Source organism: Toxorhynchites rutilus, chromosome 2 (assembly GCF_029784135.1).
Source record: "Toxorhynchites rutilus septentrionalis strain SRP chromosome 2, ASM2978413v1, whole genome shotgun sequence".
Classification (NCBI taxonomy): domain Eukaryota; kingdom Metazoa; phylum Arthropoda; class Insecta; order Diptera; family Culicidae; genus Toxorhynchites; species Toxorhynchites rutilus.
In genome coordinates, this window is record NC_073745.1 from 275,648,507 (window position 1) to 275,666,157 (window position 17,651).

The following is a 17,651-nucleotide window of genomic DNA, read 5'->3' on the forward strand; positions in this document are numbered from 1 at the left end:
AAAAAAAACAACAAACTAACGTTAATCTTCTCGAGAAGATCAATTCCAAACCTGATTACCAGGTCCTTTAACCAAGTCAGTTGGTGCATATTGAATTTATTTGGACAGCCGTTCGGAATCGACAGTGAGTTAGGTATGCATCACCGAGTTGATATCATCAATACAGAAGGCAATGTCGGGTGATTCGAACCGTGTTGATGCATACTCCTCGCATATTGTCTGCAGGTTGTGCGCTTCATCTTGAATTATTATTGTTTCCGAAAACCTAGCAATTAATCTCAATAAGAATATAATCTTTTATAGAAAATAATAAACTTACCTTTCGGCCATATTGCGAAAAGTTTACTAATGTTTACTTTCAGGCATGAATGCCAGATGCACATATTGATCCGTGTTGCTCAATTTTTTCAAAATCTCAGGCCTGAAATTCATTGATCAATTTCGTTGGGGTTGATGAAATATAAAGAATGACAAACTCGGCTGAACAATTCAAATAGAAAATACGCAGATTATACAGATTTTCACTGATTTGGAAATGAATGAATAAAAATTACAATAAAAAGATCTGGCATCCCTTTCGGTAGTTTTATTTGCCACTTGCCACTTTGTTTGCCACTCTTCAATTATCACAATGACAAACATCAAAAATACCAGGTGTATGGCACGATTATCGCTATCTCACTCTACCTACCGTCATCGCATATCTCACTATCTCTCTGCTGAAAAAGTTCATCATCGACATCACGATATGTCAGATGGTGGTAAATTGGTAATTCGCGATGGTATCGACATCAAATTAGGGCCATAAAATGTGTCCCAAACTCGTTAGTGTAATCTCTATCAGATTAGAAGACACGAAACCGGCTTTTAAATTTTAAAATTTGAATGGAAATCATGTTATTTAATTACTTGAAACACGTATTTCTGACTTTCATTCAACCATATGGCTAAAGGGTGTGTCACATCAAATTGCATCACGGAAAAAACGCTGTAGAAATTTAATTTTTAGGAATTATATCTTCAGCTTTCGCTTATAATCAGATAAGAGTGTATAGATCACGTTGGCCATGCTTCACTGTCAATTTTTCGTAAATTTGGAAAAATGTCGTCGAACGAAAAAGAGCGTCGTGAATTAATCCTGTGCACTCATTTCGAGAATCCGGAGTTGTCACATCGGGACATCGGTAAGATGCTGGGAATCGTCCAATCCACGGTCAGCAGAGTACTAAAACGATACTTCGAGAACCTAACCATCGACCGGAAGGTGAAGAACGGCAAAAATGGATGCTCCGTCAGTGAAAAAGATCACAAGCGCGTAGTTAAACAGTTTAGACATGATCCGAGAAGTTCGGTCCGGGATGTCGCCAATAAGCTGAATTTGTCAAGTTCATTCGTCCAGCGGACCAAGCAGCGGGAGGGCCTGCGTACATACAAGGTTCAGAAGGCTCCTAACCGCGACGAAAGGCAAAACATGGTGGGGAAGACGCGAGCCCGGAAGCTGTACACCGAAATGCTGACGAAGCCGCATTGCCTGGTAATGGACGACGAAACCTACGTCAAAGCGGACTTTCGTCAGCTGCCGGGCCTGTTGTTCCTCTCCGCAGAGGACAAATTCAGCGTTCCGGAGGAGATTCGCAAGCAGAAACTATCCAAGTTTGCCAAAAAGTACATGGTGTGGCAAGCGATCTGCTCTTGCGGAAAGCGGAGCGCCCCCTTCGTGATGACCGGCACGGTAAACGGACAGGTTTACCTTAAGGAGTGCCTACAGAAGCGCTTACTACCACTATTGAAGCAGCACGAGGGCCCGACCATCTTCTGGCCGGATCTCGCTTCGTGCCACTATTCAAAGGACGTGTTGGAGTGGTACGAAGCCAACGGGGTCACCTTCGTGCCAAAGGAAATGAACCCGCCCAACGCGCCGGAGCTTCGCCCAATAGAGAAATATTGGGCGATTATGAAGCAGGCCCTCCGGAAGAACCCAAAAGTTGTCAAATCGGAGGCGGACTTCAAGAGAAAATGGATTTCTGTTCAAAAAAAACTACAACCTGACGTTGTACAGAACCTTATGGACGGGGTAAAGAGGAAGGTGCGAGCATACGGGCTTGGGCTCGAAGTATGAATAAAAAGAAAATGCCAAAAGTTGTTTAATAGTTTTTATGATACTGTCTAAAATTTTCAAAAGGATCGGTCTACTGGGCGAATTTCTACAGCGTTTTTTCCGTGATGCAATTTGATGTGACACACCCTTTATACAATTCCAACATTGTTACTGATTTTTTTCATTATAATATAAAGTTGTCTTCATAAACAATTTTCTTATGAGACTTTTTCCCCACCTGCAAACAATGATGTTTTTAGTTTCAATAGAATATAAATTTGATATGGAAAATCTAATTTTCATTCATAATTTTAATTTTGAAAACGTTCATTCCAACTGAAAATCAGATATTCGTTAACGCTCCCCTAAACTAGTAAACGAAGCACAATGCCGCCAACGCGGATCGCTGTTTTGAAGAAAACAAATACTTTTGATGTTTGAGATGTTGGCACCAAAAACATGGCGGGTGTCATACAGTTGAAAAATACAGAAAGTTTGATTGAAATATTTAACGTACGTCAGTACATTGTTTGACAAATTGGTCTAAAAAAGTTTAAGCAAACAAGTACTAAATATTTGCTCGTCGTGTTTTGTGTCGAAAATATTTGATCAGTACACGTTGATAAAATTTTATCTGTCAAAAATAGTCAAATATTTGGCTTCGGGCAAACAGTGTATGAGCACCCTAAAGCCGGGTTCAGACGGTGCGAGCAAGCATACGAGTCGGTCTAGTCAGTTACTGCAGTGCAGCTACTCACACCGTGTGAACACATCATGCCAGTTATTGTCATGTGTGATCCGGCGTGCGAGCTACTTCAAAGTTTTTTGAATTTACTCGCACTCGCATGCTTCAAAACGTCAAAAACAGAATTTAGCGTTCGAATCAGGGATGCCAAATGTAAAGAAATGTCTCTATTTTTAAGATATTTGAAAATATGCGAAGATATTTATAGACTTGAAAATTATTGGAAAAACAAATAAAACCCTCATAGTTTCTTAACGAAATCATTGTTATTCTGTTTTGCACGCTGGCGGGGCACGCTTTCTTTTTGAGATAGTTTTCTGGAGAATGTCTAATATAGAATCATTATCAGGCACAATTTTCATTCAAAATTCACTCACAACTTGCGAAAAAAAGTAAGGTTCTAAGAAACAGAATACATATTCGATTTAAAAAAGTACATTTTCATTCATTATTTTAATTTTTGACGCGTGTGAATAAAATTTTAAAAAGTCTTCTAGACTATCATTTAAAGCATCACATACTTCCGGAATTATCTTAGCTATGGATGCTTTCGAGATTCTAAAAAATATCGACAACAATCTGAACAATATTCCAGAAGAAAGGCATATCAATGTCATTTATATTATCACTCTTGCAGGTACAGCATCCTTCATGAGTGTATCTTGGCGTTGTATTTGTGGAGCAATTAAATTCAACAGTTTTTCCACTTGTTCAGGTGTTATTCTCAACACTGCTCTGTAATCTCTATAAAATTGTGTAATGATACATTCAACTGAAAACCTAAGATGAAAACTACCAATAAAGAAGTCGATTTCGGACCAATCATTTGACAAATTCGGACCTGATTGCTGTTTCTGACTATTTGATGGACATTTGAAAAATCGCCTGGCATCCCAGGTAAACCCGTGCCGTAGTATCTAGTTTCTCGCCAGCAGCTCACACTATGTGAACGGACAAGGCGAGTCAACCAATTGTCAAGCGAGTCCACCGGGTCAGTAGCTGCTCATTGTCAAGTCAGCTACTAGCAACGTATAAATGGGCCTTAAGAGATATGTTGGCATACAAAGTACAGTAAGTTACTTATAAAGCGATATGCTGAGGCACCACTCAGTGTCGCATTGGAGTCGGTTTTGACCAGTAATTGGACATTTGCGACTGGTGGCGACTTTCAATGTGGGGCCATAATTTGGGCCCCGAACTCAATGTTTACAATAATGTCCAACTAGAGGTAAAAATGTCTAATTAAACGTGTTGCATCACAGATCTGTTCAATTAGCTTAATGTCGAATTAGATATAAATTACTGTACAACCAAATCAAAACAAAAGCCGAGACACAAAGCCCAGACAAAAACCAAACGAGCCGTCCGTCTCCGTCAATTATTCTTTTCTACAAATCCTGCCGGTCGTTTTCGTTGAACGTATGCTGACGGGTCGTTACGTTGCCGGTGTATGTGAATGTTTCCATAAGAATTGCATGGTAGAATAACTGACGTAACGTGACGTGACGGAACGTGGACGTGACGTGGATGTTGTATGTGAATCGCACTTTACAGAGACAAGGCTAGTTCTTTAGCGAGTAAACATTTTTTTTGATGACGTCATCCGAGTCGTCAGTGTAAACAGTCGCCAGTTGTATTTTGTTTTCCGACTTACGCGTAAATGTTCCTGAAATGAAAAATCGAAAATAGTACAATGCGCTGTGAGCGGGTGTATAAATTATGAAAATGACATTATCGGGCCAAAAAAGAGATTCTTTCGCTTTCCGAAAAACCGAGAATTATGTTCTTTTTTGATAAATGTTTTATCAAATTATTCATGGTGTTAAATATAATCATCTATATTATCAACGCACAAACTTACAAAGCACGAAAAATAAAAAATAAGAACACATTGTTTACTTCAACGACTCAGATGACGTCACTAAAAAATGACTGATCCGGAGTAGCTAGCCTTGTCTCTGTAAGCCGTGGTTACGTTGCTGGTGTATGTGAATGTTTTCATGAGAATTGCATGGTAGAATTATTGACGTATCGTGACGTGACGGGACTTGAACGTGACGTGTATGTTGTATGTGAATCGCACTTGATCGATTAGAGTTCGATTGATACTACTTGATGGGAAGTGTGTGAAAACGATCATTTTCTTCACACTGTTTCCCAAAATTATTGATTTTCGGGCGAGGGGTGAGGAAGGGAGATGAAAGAAATGAGCGCCATTGTGGCAGCCATTTGCGGCTAGCTTCCACCTTCACCTTAATAATTATCATCACTTTTGTAGTTCTGAGCTTGAATGTAGGTGTCGCATGAGCTGATTCAGCTTTGCGTAAATTCCAGGTGTATGACACGATTATCGCTATCTCACTCTACCTACCGTCACCGCCTATCTCACTATCCCTCTGCTGTAAAAGTTCATCATCGACATCACGATATGTCAGATGGTGGTAAATTCAGGGGTTAGACATCAATTGAATATAGGCTACCCAAAATCAAAATCAATATGGCGTCATTTGTTTATCAACATATCATTTACGAGGATTGAAATCGAAAAATGCGCTGCTTTATTCTAATTGCATGAGCGATTTTTATATTTCGGTTTCACATGGAGGTGTTCACATTTAACATGGAGTTTAAAGTTAACCACTATTCGACTATATAACCGGACCGAGTTGTAAACAACAGCAATTGATTGAACCAAAATGTCAGTGAACCGCAGCAATATTGGGTACACTGGCAATATGAGGGATTTGACGTTTTAGTCGTACCCCTGGGTAAATTGGTAATTCGCGATAACGTCGACGTCTGGTGGCGACTTCAAGTTTGAGTCATAATTTGGGTCCCAAAATCGTTAGTGTAATCTCTACCAGATTAGAAGACACGAAGCCGGTTTTCAAATTTTAAAATTTGACTGAAAATTTTCACATTATGTTATTCAATTATTAGAAACACGTATTTCTGACTTTCATTCAACCATATGGTCATACAATTCCAACATTGTTGCTGATTTTTTCTTTATAATATAAACAATTTTCGTATGAGACTTTTTCCCCACCTGCAAACAAAAATGTTTTTAATTTAAACAGAGTACTAATTTGATATGGGAAAGCTAATTTTCATTCATAATTTTAATTTTGATAACGTTCACTCCGACTGAAAATCAGCTGTTCTTTGACGCTCCCCTAAACTAGTAAACGAAGCTCACTGCCGTCAACGCGGATCGCTGTTTTGAAGAAAACAAATACAAGGAGCTGGAATTGACAGGTGGTTCGTTTTCGACAGTATGATGATAAGGCATGGAAGATGCGAGAGGGGATAAAAAATGACAGCGACTATTTTTGTTTATAAACAAAGCAGGTCTAATTTTTATGCTACATAGCGGTCCACACCAACATATACATACGCTGGGCCGGTTTCAATCGAACTAGCTGTTGTGTCTCACAACCCGCACGATCAGGTGAGTCTCCAGCTAAAGCAGCAGTCGCCGGGAAACGATATGCATGGATATCCACAGCGTATCGCTATCACTCAATCCTAATGGGTCGCCAACGACTAATGTGCGATTCACATAGCACGTTACGGAGAAGAACGTCTACGTTCCGTCAACGTCTCCACCAATTCACACATGCAGTCAATGCTTCCACCAGCACCGTCACGTCAAATGCCAAACGAATGATTTATTTAATTTTATTCATGGTGTCGCCACCTACAACAATTTTAAATTGCAATGCCCTCTTTCAAATCAGCATGCCTAGAATCAGTTCTAAATTTAGCAAAATTCAATGAGAATCATTGAATTCAATTATTTAAATGCTTAAACCCCGTAGTCCGACCCTTATGCAACAATAATAATAAATAGAATAATTCTTTCAACTAGTCGCGAATGATTTTCACTCCGAATGACTTAGCTCCAAAGAGATATGTTGGCATAAAAAGTACAGTAAGTTACTTATAAAGCAATATGCTGAGGCACCACTAAGTGTCGCATTGGAGTCAGTTTCGACCAGTAATTGGACATTTGCGACTGGTGGCGACTTTCAATGTGGGGCCATAATTTGGGCCCCGAACTCAATGTTTACAAAAATGTCCAACTAGAGGTAAAAATGTCTAATGAAACGTGTTGCATCACAGATCTGTTCAATTAGCTTAATGTCGATGTAGATGTAAATTACTGTGCAACCAAATCAAAACAAAAGCCGAGACACAAAGCCCAGACAAAAACCAAACGAGCCGTCCGTCTCCGTCAATTATTCTTTTCTACAAACCCTGCCGGTCGTTTTCGTTGAACGTATGCTGACGGGTCGTTACGTTGCTGGTGTATGTGAATGTTTTCATGAGAATTGCATGGTAGAATCATTGACGTATCGTGACGTGACGGGACGTGAACGTGACGTGTATGTTGTATGTGAATCGCACTTAATTCCACCAAAGCGAATGGAACTTAGAGCAGTACGGCACAAGCCCGCCGGTAGTGACCCTTTCGTATACCCACTAGCAAAGCTCCCACAATCGCTGAATTGCCAATCCCAGCAGCAACAGCAACAACCCTCACGTTCCGTAAAACAGCAATGCAGACAACAACTTGCAGCAGTCACCGAAACACAACAATGATGCCAACAGCGTAAACAAAACCAACGTTTATGCACAGCAAGCACATGCACTCATCATTGCATGCCATTTGTTATCCTCTTTCTAGGTAAACTCTAGCCGTTCGTTTGGTCGCTGTCAATTCGAACTCAAGTAATGGCTGAACAGCACTTCTGACATAACGTTCCACCTTATTATACCGCCTTGAACAAATACTTCTGACGTGTGAGATGTTGGCATCAAAAACATGGCGGGTGCCATACGGCTGGTAAATTCGTCAATTTTAAACCAAAATCATCATTTTACTCGCTGCGCCCTCTGACTGTAAATCTAACGTTAATTCGTCAATAGAAACATTGAGAAAATCACCTGGCATCCCTGGTACTTTTACGTCACTGCAACTGCAAATTTTGAGTAGATGTCGACACTGTACCTTCGTCATTGTGATTGTAAATCAGTCTCAGTTTATTTCCGCAACTTTGCGGGAACATCGACCTTTTTTTCAGCAATAGAGAAAAAATACGCGATGTCTGACGAGGTCGCAAAAGCTCAAGCGGCTGTTGCAGATTCCGAAGATACAATCTTCGGTAAGATTCTGCGAAAGGAAATACCCTGCACTTTCATCTATGAAGACGACCGGGTGAGAACCAGCACCGGCAAATGACGATGTGTTTCAGTTTGACGTTTTTCTTGTTCTTCACAGTGCGTTGCGTTCCACGATATTAATGCCCAAGCTCCGACCCACTTTCTTGTGATCCCAAGAAAGCCGATCCCTCAGCTTTCCAAAGCCACCGAAGAGGACGAAGCACTGTTGGGTCATCTGATGTTGGTTGGGAAAAAGGTTGCTGCCGAGCAGGGATTGGGTGATGGATTCCGTGTGGTTATCAACGATGGCAAAAATGGGGCTCAGTCGGTATATCATTTACACTTGCACATCCTCGGTGGAAGACAAATGAAGTGGCCACCGGGCTAAACTCTTCTCGTTTCAATAGAAGCACGAGTTTATATTGGAATAAAGATCACTGGTTGAAGTTTATTTTATATTAGTGTTTATTGTTCAGGTGGCTGACTCCGGTTGACCTTGATTGAAAAGGGATGTTGTGTTCGTATTGCTTAGGACAGGTACTCCAAAGCTGGTAAATGGGGCCGAAAGCGCTGAAGCATATACGCTAGTATATTTGCGGCCTGTATCTCGATTGTAATATTTACGTTCTATAACCTTGTCAAAGAATCGCGACAACTTGACCGCGTCAGTCGTTCCTGCTGCCAGACTCCTAGCTTCATGGCAATTTAAGCATATTTCATCAGCACCGCATTGCTCTGCAATGCTTCCTGCGGATGTCTTGAAAGCTTTATGCTTATGATTATCGTCCAGTAAATCTAGTTTCGTTCCAATCACCAGTATAGGGATCTGGGAATGTTTAAACTAAAAATTATTGTTCACCATACCCTGGACTCTTCTAAATGCCATTCAACCATACCTGAGTGGAGCCCAGGAATTGCTCCGGATCGATATCGATCATATCACTGCCCTTCATAGCGTCCTTTCCATCTTTGTTCAAAATTTCCGCCAGCCACCGCTGCAAATTCTCGTGGCTCTTTCTGTTGGTGAGATCATGGACGAGAATAATTCCGTGCGTTGGGTTGTAAAATACTCCACGGGTATTTTTGTGGCTTATGGATCCCCCAACGTCCCACAGTTCAACAAAGAATGTGTTCTGAGACGTTGTACCTTCTTTGTATTCGTGCAGTTTAACCTCCACGGCACATCCGACGGTCCATCCGGGTGATGTGAGTGGTTCATTGTTCGCAATTAGATGCGTTAGCGATGTTTTCCCTACTCCTGTGTAAAACGGAAATGTACAGTTAAGGATAGTCCTTTGAAGGATTGTTTGCTACATTTCATGGAAATTGTTATACGCTTTGTCACTGAATGATACCATTTATGAGCATCTCAAAGCATTCAAACATAAGCCAGTTGATAGTAATATTATTGTTATTATTTGGAAGACGCATACCGGCAGTGCGGAAATAAAATCGCAAAACAAAAACAAATCAAAAATACAGAAAAATCAGTCGCTTGCCAGCACTGCCATAGAGGAGAACGGGAATTAACTTTCAACATGGCGATACTGTGTTGTGTTTGACGTTTGATCGAAGCGCAGGAAAGTTCCAAATACTACGACGATTTAGCGCGATTTCGTTCGCAAAAGTTTGCAACTAAACAGGTAAAGTAGGAAGTTACCGGAATCTCCCACAACTAGAACGCGAACTTTATCAATAGCCGCCATAAGTCGAAAATATAGTTGCTGAATCAATCGACCCTAGCAGCAGAGATAGAAAAGCAATACTGCTTCTTGCGAGCAACATCATTTTGAAGGTGGAAGTTTACTGAGAGTGAGTGAAAACACAGGCCAGAAATTCGAAGTGTGTGTGACTGAAACGTGTATGTGTTGGTGACCGCCGAACGCTTCGTCGTGCTGCCGGTACTGCCGAAGCTGATTCGGCTCGGTGAGTTCTTTCGCGCTCGTTCAACACTTGCTGGGTTCGGATGACACCTGTCATGCAGCCCCCACCGATGAATACTGCATGAATTGTCAATAGATTCTGAGAACGAACTCCAACACGTGTTTTTAACAAGGGGTGAGATTGTGGTGCAAAATATGACATTTAATTCAATCGCAAAATATTTGAAACCAAATTATTTATTATATGCTGACCCGGCAAATTTCGTCCCGTCCAAAATAAATTTCTCGTTTTCTTACTGAGCGGAAGTTCGTGGAGCTCTCTATTGATTGATCTTCTAATTTGACCTTTACTATTTCCTTCCAATATAAATTTCCTATTCTACCAAAATTCGTCATTATAATATAAATTTATTTTCAGACAGAATTTTCGATATTCGGGCAGAGCCGGGTTTAGCTCGGTTTTGCGCTTACCAACACATTTGGTGTTCCATTTTTATTTATATAGATCAGTGTTTATCGATTAATCCGCTTTCGTCTGTCCAAATGTGATTTTAGAGACGAATGAACTCCCAGAGTGTAAAGTCTCTTTAATTCAATATCCTCCTCCTGCTCCTCCAAATATGACCTTACAGAAATTATTTCCCTCAGTGACACTCACTCGCTCTTACGTGCTACAAATCATGACACAGAAGAGAACGAGACAACTCTGCTTCGTTTCGCTCTTCGTGATACACGAGCAAGCAAACCAAAACCGCCATGAAGGGTTTCGATACAGAAAGTTTACATTCTTTTATTCTTCTTTGCCTCGAATTCATTACATGTCGAACCTCTCAATGCATCATGAAACAGCAGAATGAATATGGACTACACAAAGCGAATGATTCATATTCAGTTACTGCAACAAATCCTGACCCAAACTTGCCAGAAATAAAAAATACTTAAAAATACTAAGGTTAATTATTCCATCACTGTTTCTTTTTTTAAATTGAAAAATAAAATGAAATGTGTATCTGTTAGATTAATGTATTCAGATGTTCAAGTTCTAAGTAAGCAAGACTATTTGAATATTTAGCTATCTAGATGCTCAGGGAAGGGTAGTCAGATTATATTTTCCATTTGTAACGCTGCTATCTCTTGGAATGTATATATATATATATATATATATGGTGGGCGATGTTAGGTACAGCTCGTCGAATATGCATTCTACAGGCTTTGTTCCTCTCTTCATATATTCATTTGGTGCAACATAAGTGAATACTGTCATTCCATCAAGTATTTGAATGCAACATCCATGTTAGGTTATATATTCGTAAATGGTTACTTTTCGCTTAGAAAAAATGTAAACTATTACATCGTTGAATAAAGTATTTAGTATGCTGTGGTGGCTGAGAGCAGACAAACGATCGCAAAGGGTTTAATTACGTTTCTAGTCACATTGCAAACATTTTCATTAATTTTTTAGTGGATATGAACAGCTGAATTATTTGACCAAACATCAAATAAATACCATCGAGCAGGCACTGTATTCACATGATATGGTCTCAGGCGACTTTTTTTGTTCCTCAAGTTGAAGTTGCCACTTCCTGGAAAAAGATTTCAGTCGATCGAGGAGATCAAAGAGAATGCGACTAGGGAACTAAAGGCCATCCCTTCGTCGGCCTACGAGAGATGCATTGAGGACTGGATCAAGCGTTGGCACATGTGTGTGTTGCTTCAGATGGATCATTTTTTGAAGGAGATAAAAAATATTGCCTGAAATTTAACTATTTTGTATTTTCTGATCATAGGGTAAATTCTCTGCAGAACAAGAAACAAAATATAATGGAAGAATGACAGAAAACCTGTCTTGCAACCACTGAGAAATTAGCCTCGATAAAAAGTCTATTTTATCTAAAATATATATTTTTATTAAGGCTCATATGGCGTCAGCCTAACGGGGCCGGGAGTTCAATATTTCGATAATGATTGCTTACAACTATGTTAGTAATATGTAACCGATTACTCGCGGTTGGCTCGAGGTTAGTATTACAAGTGTTCTCATAATTGGGATGTTGTCTTCAATGCTCTGTACGTGTTCAATATTTCGACAATGATTGCTTACAACTATGTTAGTAATATGTAACCGATTACTCGCGGTTGGCTCGAGGTTAGTATTACAAGTGTTCTCATAATTGGGATGCAGTCTTCAATGATCTGTACGTGTGCCCGACACGGGATACTTCCTATTGGGATGCAGCTGACCGTTAATCAGCAACGCCCCCCTAGTTTGTACCCCATATCTAGCGTGGTGCCTCTTTCTCGACTCGAGGAATCCAGGATAGAATGATCACTAGCCGGCGCAATCATCAGCTCGTGTAGAGTTGTCATGAGCGGTACAATCTTTGGCTCTTGTTGAATCATCAGTGGACTGCACAACCTTCGGCCCGTGTATCTGTAAAGAGTGTGTGTATGTATTACCGCGACCAAGTAAAAGTTTATATATCGGATAGGAGGGATATGAAACAGGGACACAACAAAAAAAGTTGCGCTTTGCGTAATTGCAGCAGAAGTTGGCGTTTTGGCATTTTAGATACCTACAAGATATTTAAGATAGACGTATGGAGAATTCTTCAAATACGTGTCGAATCAAGCATGATCTTCAATTAACGGCTACTTTTAATCATTAAACATTTAAAGTATCCCTGAGAAAAGGTAATTTCTCTTTTAAAAATACTAAGGTTAATTATTCCATCACTCTTTCTTTTTTTAAATTGAAAAAAAAAATGAAATGTGTATCTGTTAGATTAATGTATTCAGATGTTCAAGTTCTAAGTAAGTGTTTTCCCCGTATTCTTCCAGTGTTTCCCACAAATTATCGCCAACTGTTGTGACCAATTTTTCGGTCGTTTTTGTTATCGGTAGCATACCGACTGCGAGTCCATAAGATGGGCGATCAACGCTATGTGACTGAGATACCGAGCAGTTTGAAACAGCTCGCACGTTTTGTGGTACGTGGATTCTATTCCATCGAGGATGCCCTGGTGGTCGACATGCTCGTGCGAAACCCCTGCATGAAAGAGGACGACATTTGCGAGCTGTTAAAATTCGAACGAAAAATGCTTCGGGCCAGAATATCGGTGCTGAAGAACGACAAATTTCTGCAGGTACGGCTGAAAATGGAGACCGGACCGGATGGGAAAGCACAGAAAGTTAACTATTATTTCATCAATTACAAAACGTTCGTGAACGTCGTGAAATACAAGCTGGATCACATGCGCAAACGTATGGAAACGGAGGAACGCGACGCCACCAGCCGTGCCAGTTTCAAGTGTCCTTCCTGTAATAAGACTTTCACCGATTTAGAGGCAGATCAGCTGTTCGATTTCGCCACCGGTGAATTCCGCTGCACATACTGTGGGAGTGCTGTCGAGGAGGACAGTTCTGCACTACCAAAGAAAGATTCTCGTTTGCTGCTAGCTAAATTCAACGAACAATTACAACCTTTGTATGATCTGCTAAGGCAAGTGGAAAATATCAAACTTGCGCCTGAGATTCTTGAACCAGAACCGGTGGACATTGATACTATAAGAGGGTACGTAAACATACAAACCATCGTGAGTTTTGTTACATTAATTCTATCTATCCAACAGAATTGCTAAACCAACGAACCGGGGTGCAGTGGAGCAATGGTCGGGCGAGGCAACGCGTTCCAGTGGATTCGCGGTTGAAGAAACTCGCGTTGATGTCACTATCGGTGATTCAGATACAGTGGAAACCTCCAATCAACGCAAGGACCGCCCAGTATGGATGACGGAGTCCACAGTTATTACGAATGACGTGGACGAGAATTCGGTCGAATCGATTCTTGAAAAGGCTGCCTTCACTTCAACGCAACCATCGCCCGCCACCACCAATGCCGTTACAACGTCTGCGCGCAATCGCAAGGATGCTGATGATATCATGTCGGTACTGTTGCAACACGAAAAGCAAAGTTCGCGAAACAACACAAACGATGCCATCAAGGGACTGGGTGCCACAAACGATACTAACTCTACCGATAGCAGCGATGAAGATAAGAACATTGACAATACCGAGCTACCTAGCGTGGATCTTATGGACACCGATTCGGACGATGATACGCCAACGGTAACAGTTGCGGGACAGCCATACCCACTGGACGAGATTAACGATACGCTTATAGCGGAGATGACGCCGCAAGAGAAGGAAACGTATATTCAAGTGTACCAGGATCACTTTAGTCATATGTACGATTAGACGATGAGGATTGAGTATATGAAGATTACGGAATCAACTTAACTGTTGTTTTATTTACACTCGCCAGAAATTAGAAGTTAAATGACAGAAACAATAATTTATATGAAGGTAACAAACAGGGTCAAATATTTTCGAAGATGAAAAATGAAAATCGACTCTCTTCTCAGTCGCTTCGCCTCGACTAGGACTACTTCGGTATTCGCCGTCAACATGACTTGAATTGACAAGCGTCAGGTGCGAGGATGACTGATAAACTATTCTAGCAAATTGACGTGTCGAATGAATACAAATATGCATCTTCATTCAACTTGATTTCAATCCACCATTACTACTCCACTCTGACATGAATCTCGTTGTCCGCGTACACAATCTCATTTCACGTCCATATGAAGTGAAAAGGAAAACTCGATTTCTGATGCAAAAAAAAAGACGGGTGGGTAATGTCGGGGACATAACCGGAGTGACGTAGGACTATGCAAAGGGGACAGCTTTTGTTAAATATATATTTTAAATATATTGTTTTATTTTCTTCACCTACGTGAATACCTACCTATCTACCTGAAAAATGGATTAGTTTACTGTTTACTCTTTATGAATATGTTAATGGTTCTGAAAAGAACCTTTGGTGTTGTGTTTTTGTTATCACTCGATATTCCCATCTTGTTCGGCTAAACCTTCCTGTTTAGCGATTTGTTGTCACTCGCCACAGCTTTCACAGTTGGAAAATTTCTTCCCATCCAGCATGTGACATATTTTACAGTATATTACATTCAATGACACGTCGCATTACCACTACTCAGTGTCGGATTGGAGGTAATTTTAACCTGTAATTGAACATTTGCGATGACAGTGGTACAGTGTCGACTTTCAATGTGGGATCATAATTTGGATCTCTATGTTTACAAAAATGTCCAACTAAATAAGTCACATTACAAGTCCGTCCATTTAGCTAAATGTCGAACTAAATTACTGTAAATTACTGTACTTTCAATCTGGAAACAATTTAAGAATTGGTGAAAATTGAATAATCAGGAAAGTCCCCAACTATCAATAAGCTCAGAACAACTGCCAAATTCACATACTCATCAAATCCTGGCAAACAAATTATGAAAACATCAATTTGTGTTTTATTATTATTTTGGATAATGTTTTAGAAAGCATTGAACTTTATTTCCTAAACTCTTTTTTGGAAGGTTTAATGGCCCTGAAAAGCGCCTTGTTTTATGGAATGGTTCCAATTTAGAAAACATAGTACTCGTGGTTTTGAAAAAAACCATTTCGAACGCCCTCGATGCCGCCTTGTTCTGGATTTGCCACCAAAGCAGTTTGTATAAAGAACAAACTTTTTTCTTCTGCTACCTGATGCCGTTTTGCGATTGCGTTTGCCACTCGCCATTCGCTGCAACTGCCTGTTGTCTTGATGTCCGCCGAACCGAATGTGTTATGTTCCGAATACAGGTTTTCTTATCGTCGCGAGCAGCTTTGCCAGCCAACTCGATCACTCCGGCGGCCGAAACTATATAACGCTAGGTGGCTAGGTGGACTGGTACACAGGTACTAACGCGCTCGACCTAGCTACCTTTTCCGGTGCAATTGGCGGATACACCTACGGGAAATTGCAGACCACCACGGTTCGAGCGGGATTTTGCCTTTCCCTTCACTTTTCCTCCTTTGCCATATCCAACCATGGCTGCTTGTGTTGGTTTGTTGATGTGAGGTGATGCGAAACGATGTGGTGTACGGTTCGGATGAGAATGATTGTTACGGCAGCGGAGAGGGGATTTTTAAGCTGACTGGCTGGCTCGAGAATTACGCATGTGTGAGACTGCGACCAATGTTTCCCTCATTTTTTTCTTTTTCCTTTCCAATCGTGCTTCATTCTATTTCGCTGCTGCTCTGGTTGCCCGTTTTGGTCGGTACGATTTGAGGAGCACAAAATGGACCAATCAAAAATGGGCACATAGTGTATTTGGACAATGCTTGATATTTCACAATTATTCAATTATTTATCTCAAGAAAAATGAAATGTTATTCGTTATGATAGATGCGTAGATATATTTCCTATCAATTGATGCAAAAACCTTTGCGATCTATTGAGAAATGCTCGAGTTATAAGCGTTCCAAATCTTGCAGTTTTTCCTACTTGTTCAGTGCCTAGATTTCCATTTCACCCCCTATATCTTCCGGTTAGACGTAGTCCTACGTCAAAAAAGTAGTTACACCATTAATGGACGGCTCCATTGTTTACCATCCGTGAATTCAAATATCGATGCATGCATCAGTGCATCATGCATGATGCATCATCATTTGACGGGGACGTTTAAAATGATACAGTCGTAGAGAGTCGTAGAGGGAGATAGTAACTAAACGCCCGAATGACTGTTCAGTCGTGTTGACGGAGAAACTGCAAAATCAAAAACTCATTTCCGATTGAATGTGAATGCGGACTACTTCATAGTTCCCTGACTATCCTCAGTTGAATATGACTCTGCCGAGCCCTGGTAACATAAATCTTTGTTCGGGATATGTCACCAAACTGATCTCGATATATGATATATGATGGATTATTGCAACGTCGATCACTATTTCACCTCAAGAAGACTGCTTTTTTTTCAATAGAGGCTACATGATCAATGAGGTATAATAGGTACTCATATTATTCACCACAAAAATAAGACAAGTACTCAATAATTCGGTCGTAACATATTCAAGTCTTTTATTCCGGCTCCTAACCAACGTGCTTCTCTGACACTCAACTGGGTGGTAACAATCCATTTAATTATGTCATTGTTCCCATATTTTCCCACTCATATAGGAACAACACTTTAATTTTCCTAATATTTTCCGGAAAATTTGTGGTTCAAAATATTCATCTAGCTTCGCTAAGAATGTTTTACATTCAGTTTGTCTATTTGTCTATTTAGGTGTTTGCTGCGTTTTCGCGATTTGTTTTCGCTCATTGACTCATCTCTCGTATTGTAAAGGCTTTGCACAAAAGGGTTCATTCCCCCTGGCCATGAAAACGATCTATTTGAAGATCAATCAATGAAGAGTGCTAGGATTAATCCTATTAACGACCAAAGTTGTAAACATTATTTTTTTACGGTAGCCATTAGCGTAATTTTGATTATTGGCGCTGAAGAAACCTCAAAGTTCTTTAGTTATTTTCTTCCATCGTCCATTTTCCGGGAGATAACTGATCGAAAAATCGAATATTGGTCGAAATCTTTTTTGCACTTTTTTTGTGAGCACAAAAACACTGCGAACTTCACTCCAATTAGCAAATATACGCATTCATAAAAGCATTCAATCAACATTCCGAGACAAACAAGACGCAGACGAATGAAAGTCTCTAAGGATAAACTTGAATTCATTCCCCTATGGTGAATGTGACCTTCCTTGTTTCATTAAATTTAAATTTATTATCGGCAGACTTCTTTCACACTAAAACAATTGCTGATACTTTTATTGTTGGTGGTGGAGAAATATGAATGTTCAAAAATTA

The 17,651-nt window shown here is 40.2% G+C and overlaps 3 protein-coding genes across 6 annotated transcripts; 2 read left to right on the forward strand and 1 right to left on the reverse strand.

Moving 5' to 3' along the window:
- The first annotated feature begins 7,843 nt into the window (after positions 1–7,843).
- Positions 7,844–8,465, forward strand: LOC129770084 (adenosine 5'-monophosphoramidase HINT1). The gene is made up of 2 exons (XM_055772711.1): positions 7,844–8,064; positions 8,128–8,465. The coding sequence occupies exons 1-2, from the start codon at positions 7,951–7,953 to the stop codon at positions 8,395–8,397; spliced, it is 384 nt and encodes a 127-aa protein (XP_055628686.1). The 5' UTR covers positions 7,844–7,950; the 3' UTR covers positions 8,398–8,465.
- Positions 8,451–9,824, reverse strand: LOC129770083 (rab-like protein 3). Of its 2 annotated transcripts, none has more exons than XM_055772709.1 (3): positions 9,670–9,824; positions 8,906–9,267; positions 8,451–8,835 (listed from the first exon to the last, which is right to left on the reverse strand). In XM_055772709.1, exons 1-3 carry the CDS (start codon positions 9,713–9,715, stop codon positions 8,482–8,484), a joined length of 762 nt encoding a protein of 253 aa, XP_055628684.1. In that variant the 5' UTR covers positions 9,716–9,824; the 3' UTR covers positions 8,451–8,481. The 2 variants fall into 2 exon arrangements, with proteins under 2 accessions (XP_055628684.1, XP_055628683.1); XM_055772708.1 differs by having other exon boundaries at positions 8,451–8,850.
- Positions 9,497–14,236, forward strand: LOC129770081 (general transcription factor IIE subunit 1). 3 transcript variants are annotated; one of them, XM_055772705.1, is made up of 3 exons: positions 9,497–10,067; positions 12,731–13,463; positions 13,522–14,236. In XM_055772705.1, the coding sequence occupies exons 2-3, from the start codon at positions 12,817–12,819 to the stop codon at positions 14,144–14,146; spliced, it is 1,272 nt and encodes a 423-aa protein (XP_055628680.1). In that variant the 5' UTR covers positions 9,497–10,067; positions 12,731–12,816; the 3' UTR covers positions 14,147–14,236. The 3 variants fall into 3 exon arrangements, with proteins under 3 accessions (XP_055628680.1, XP_055628681.1, XP_055628682.1); XM_055772706.1 differs by having other exon boundaries at positions 9,497–9,935; XM_055772707.1 differs by having other exon boundaries at positions 9,507–9,652.
- The last annotated feature ends 3,415 nt before the right edge of the window (positions 14,237–17,651 follow it).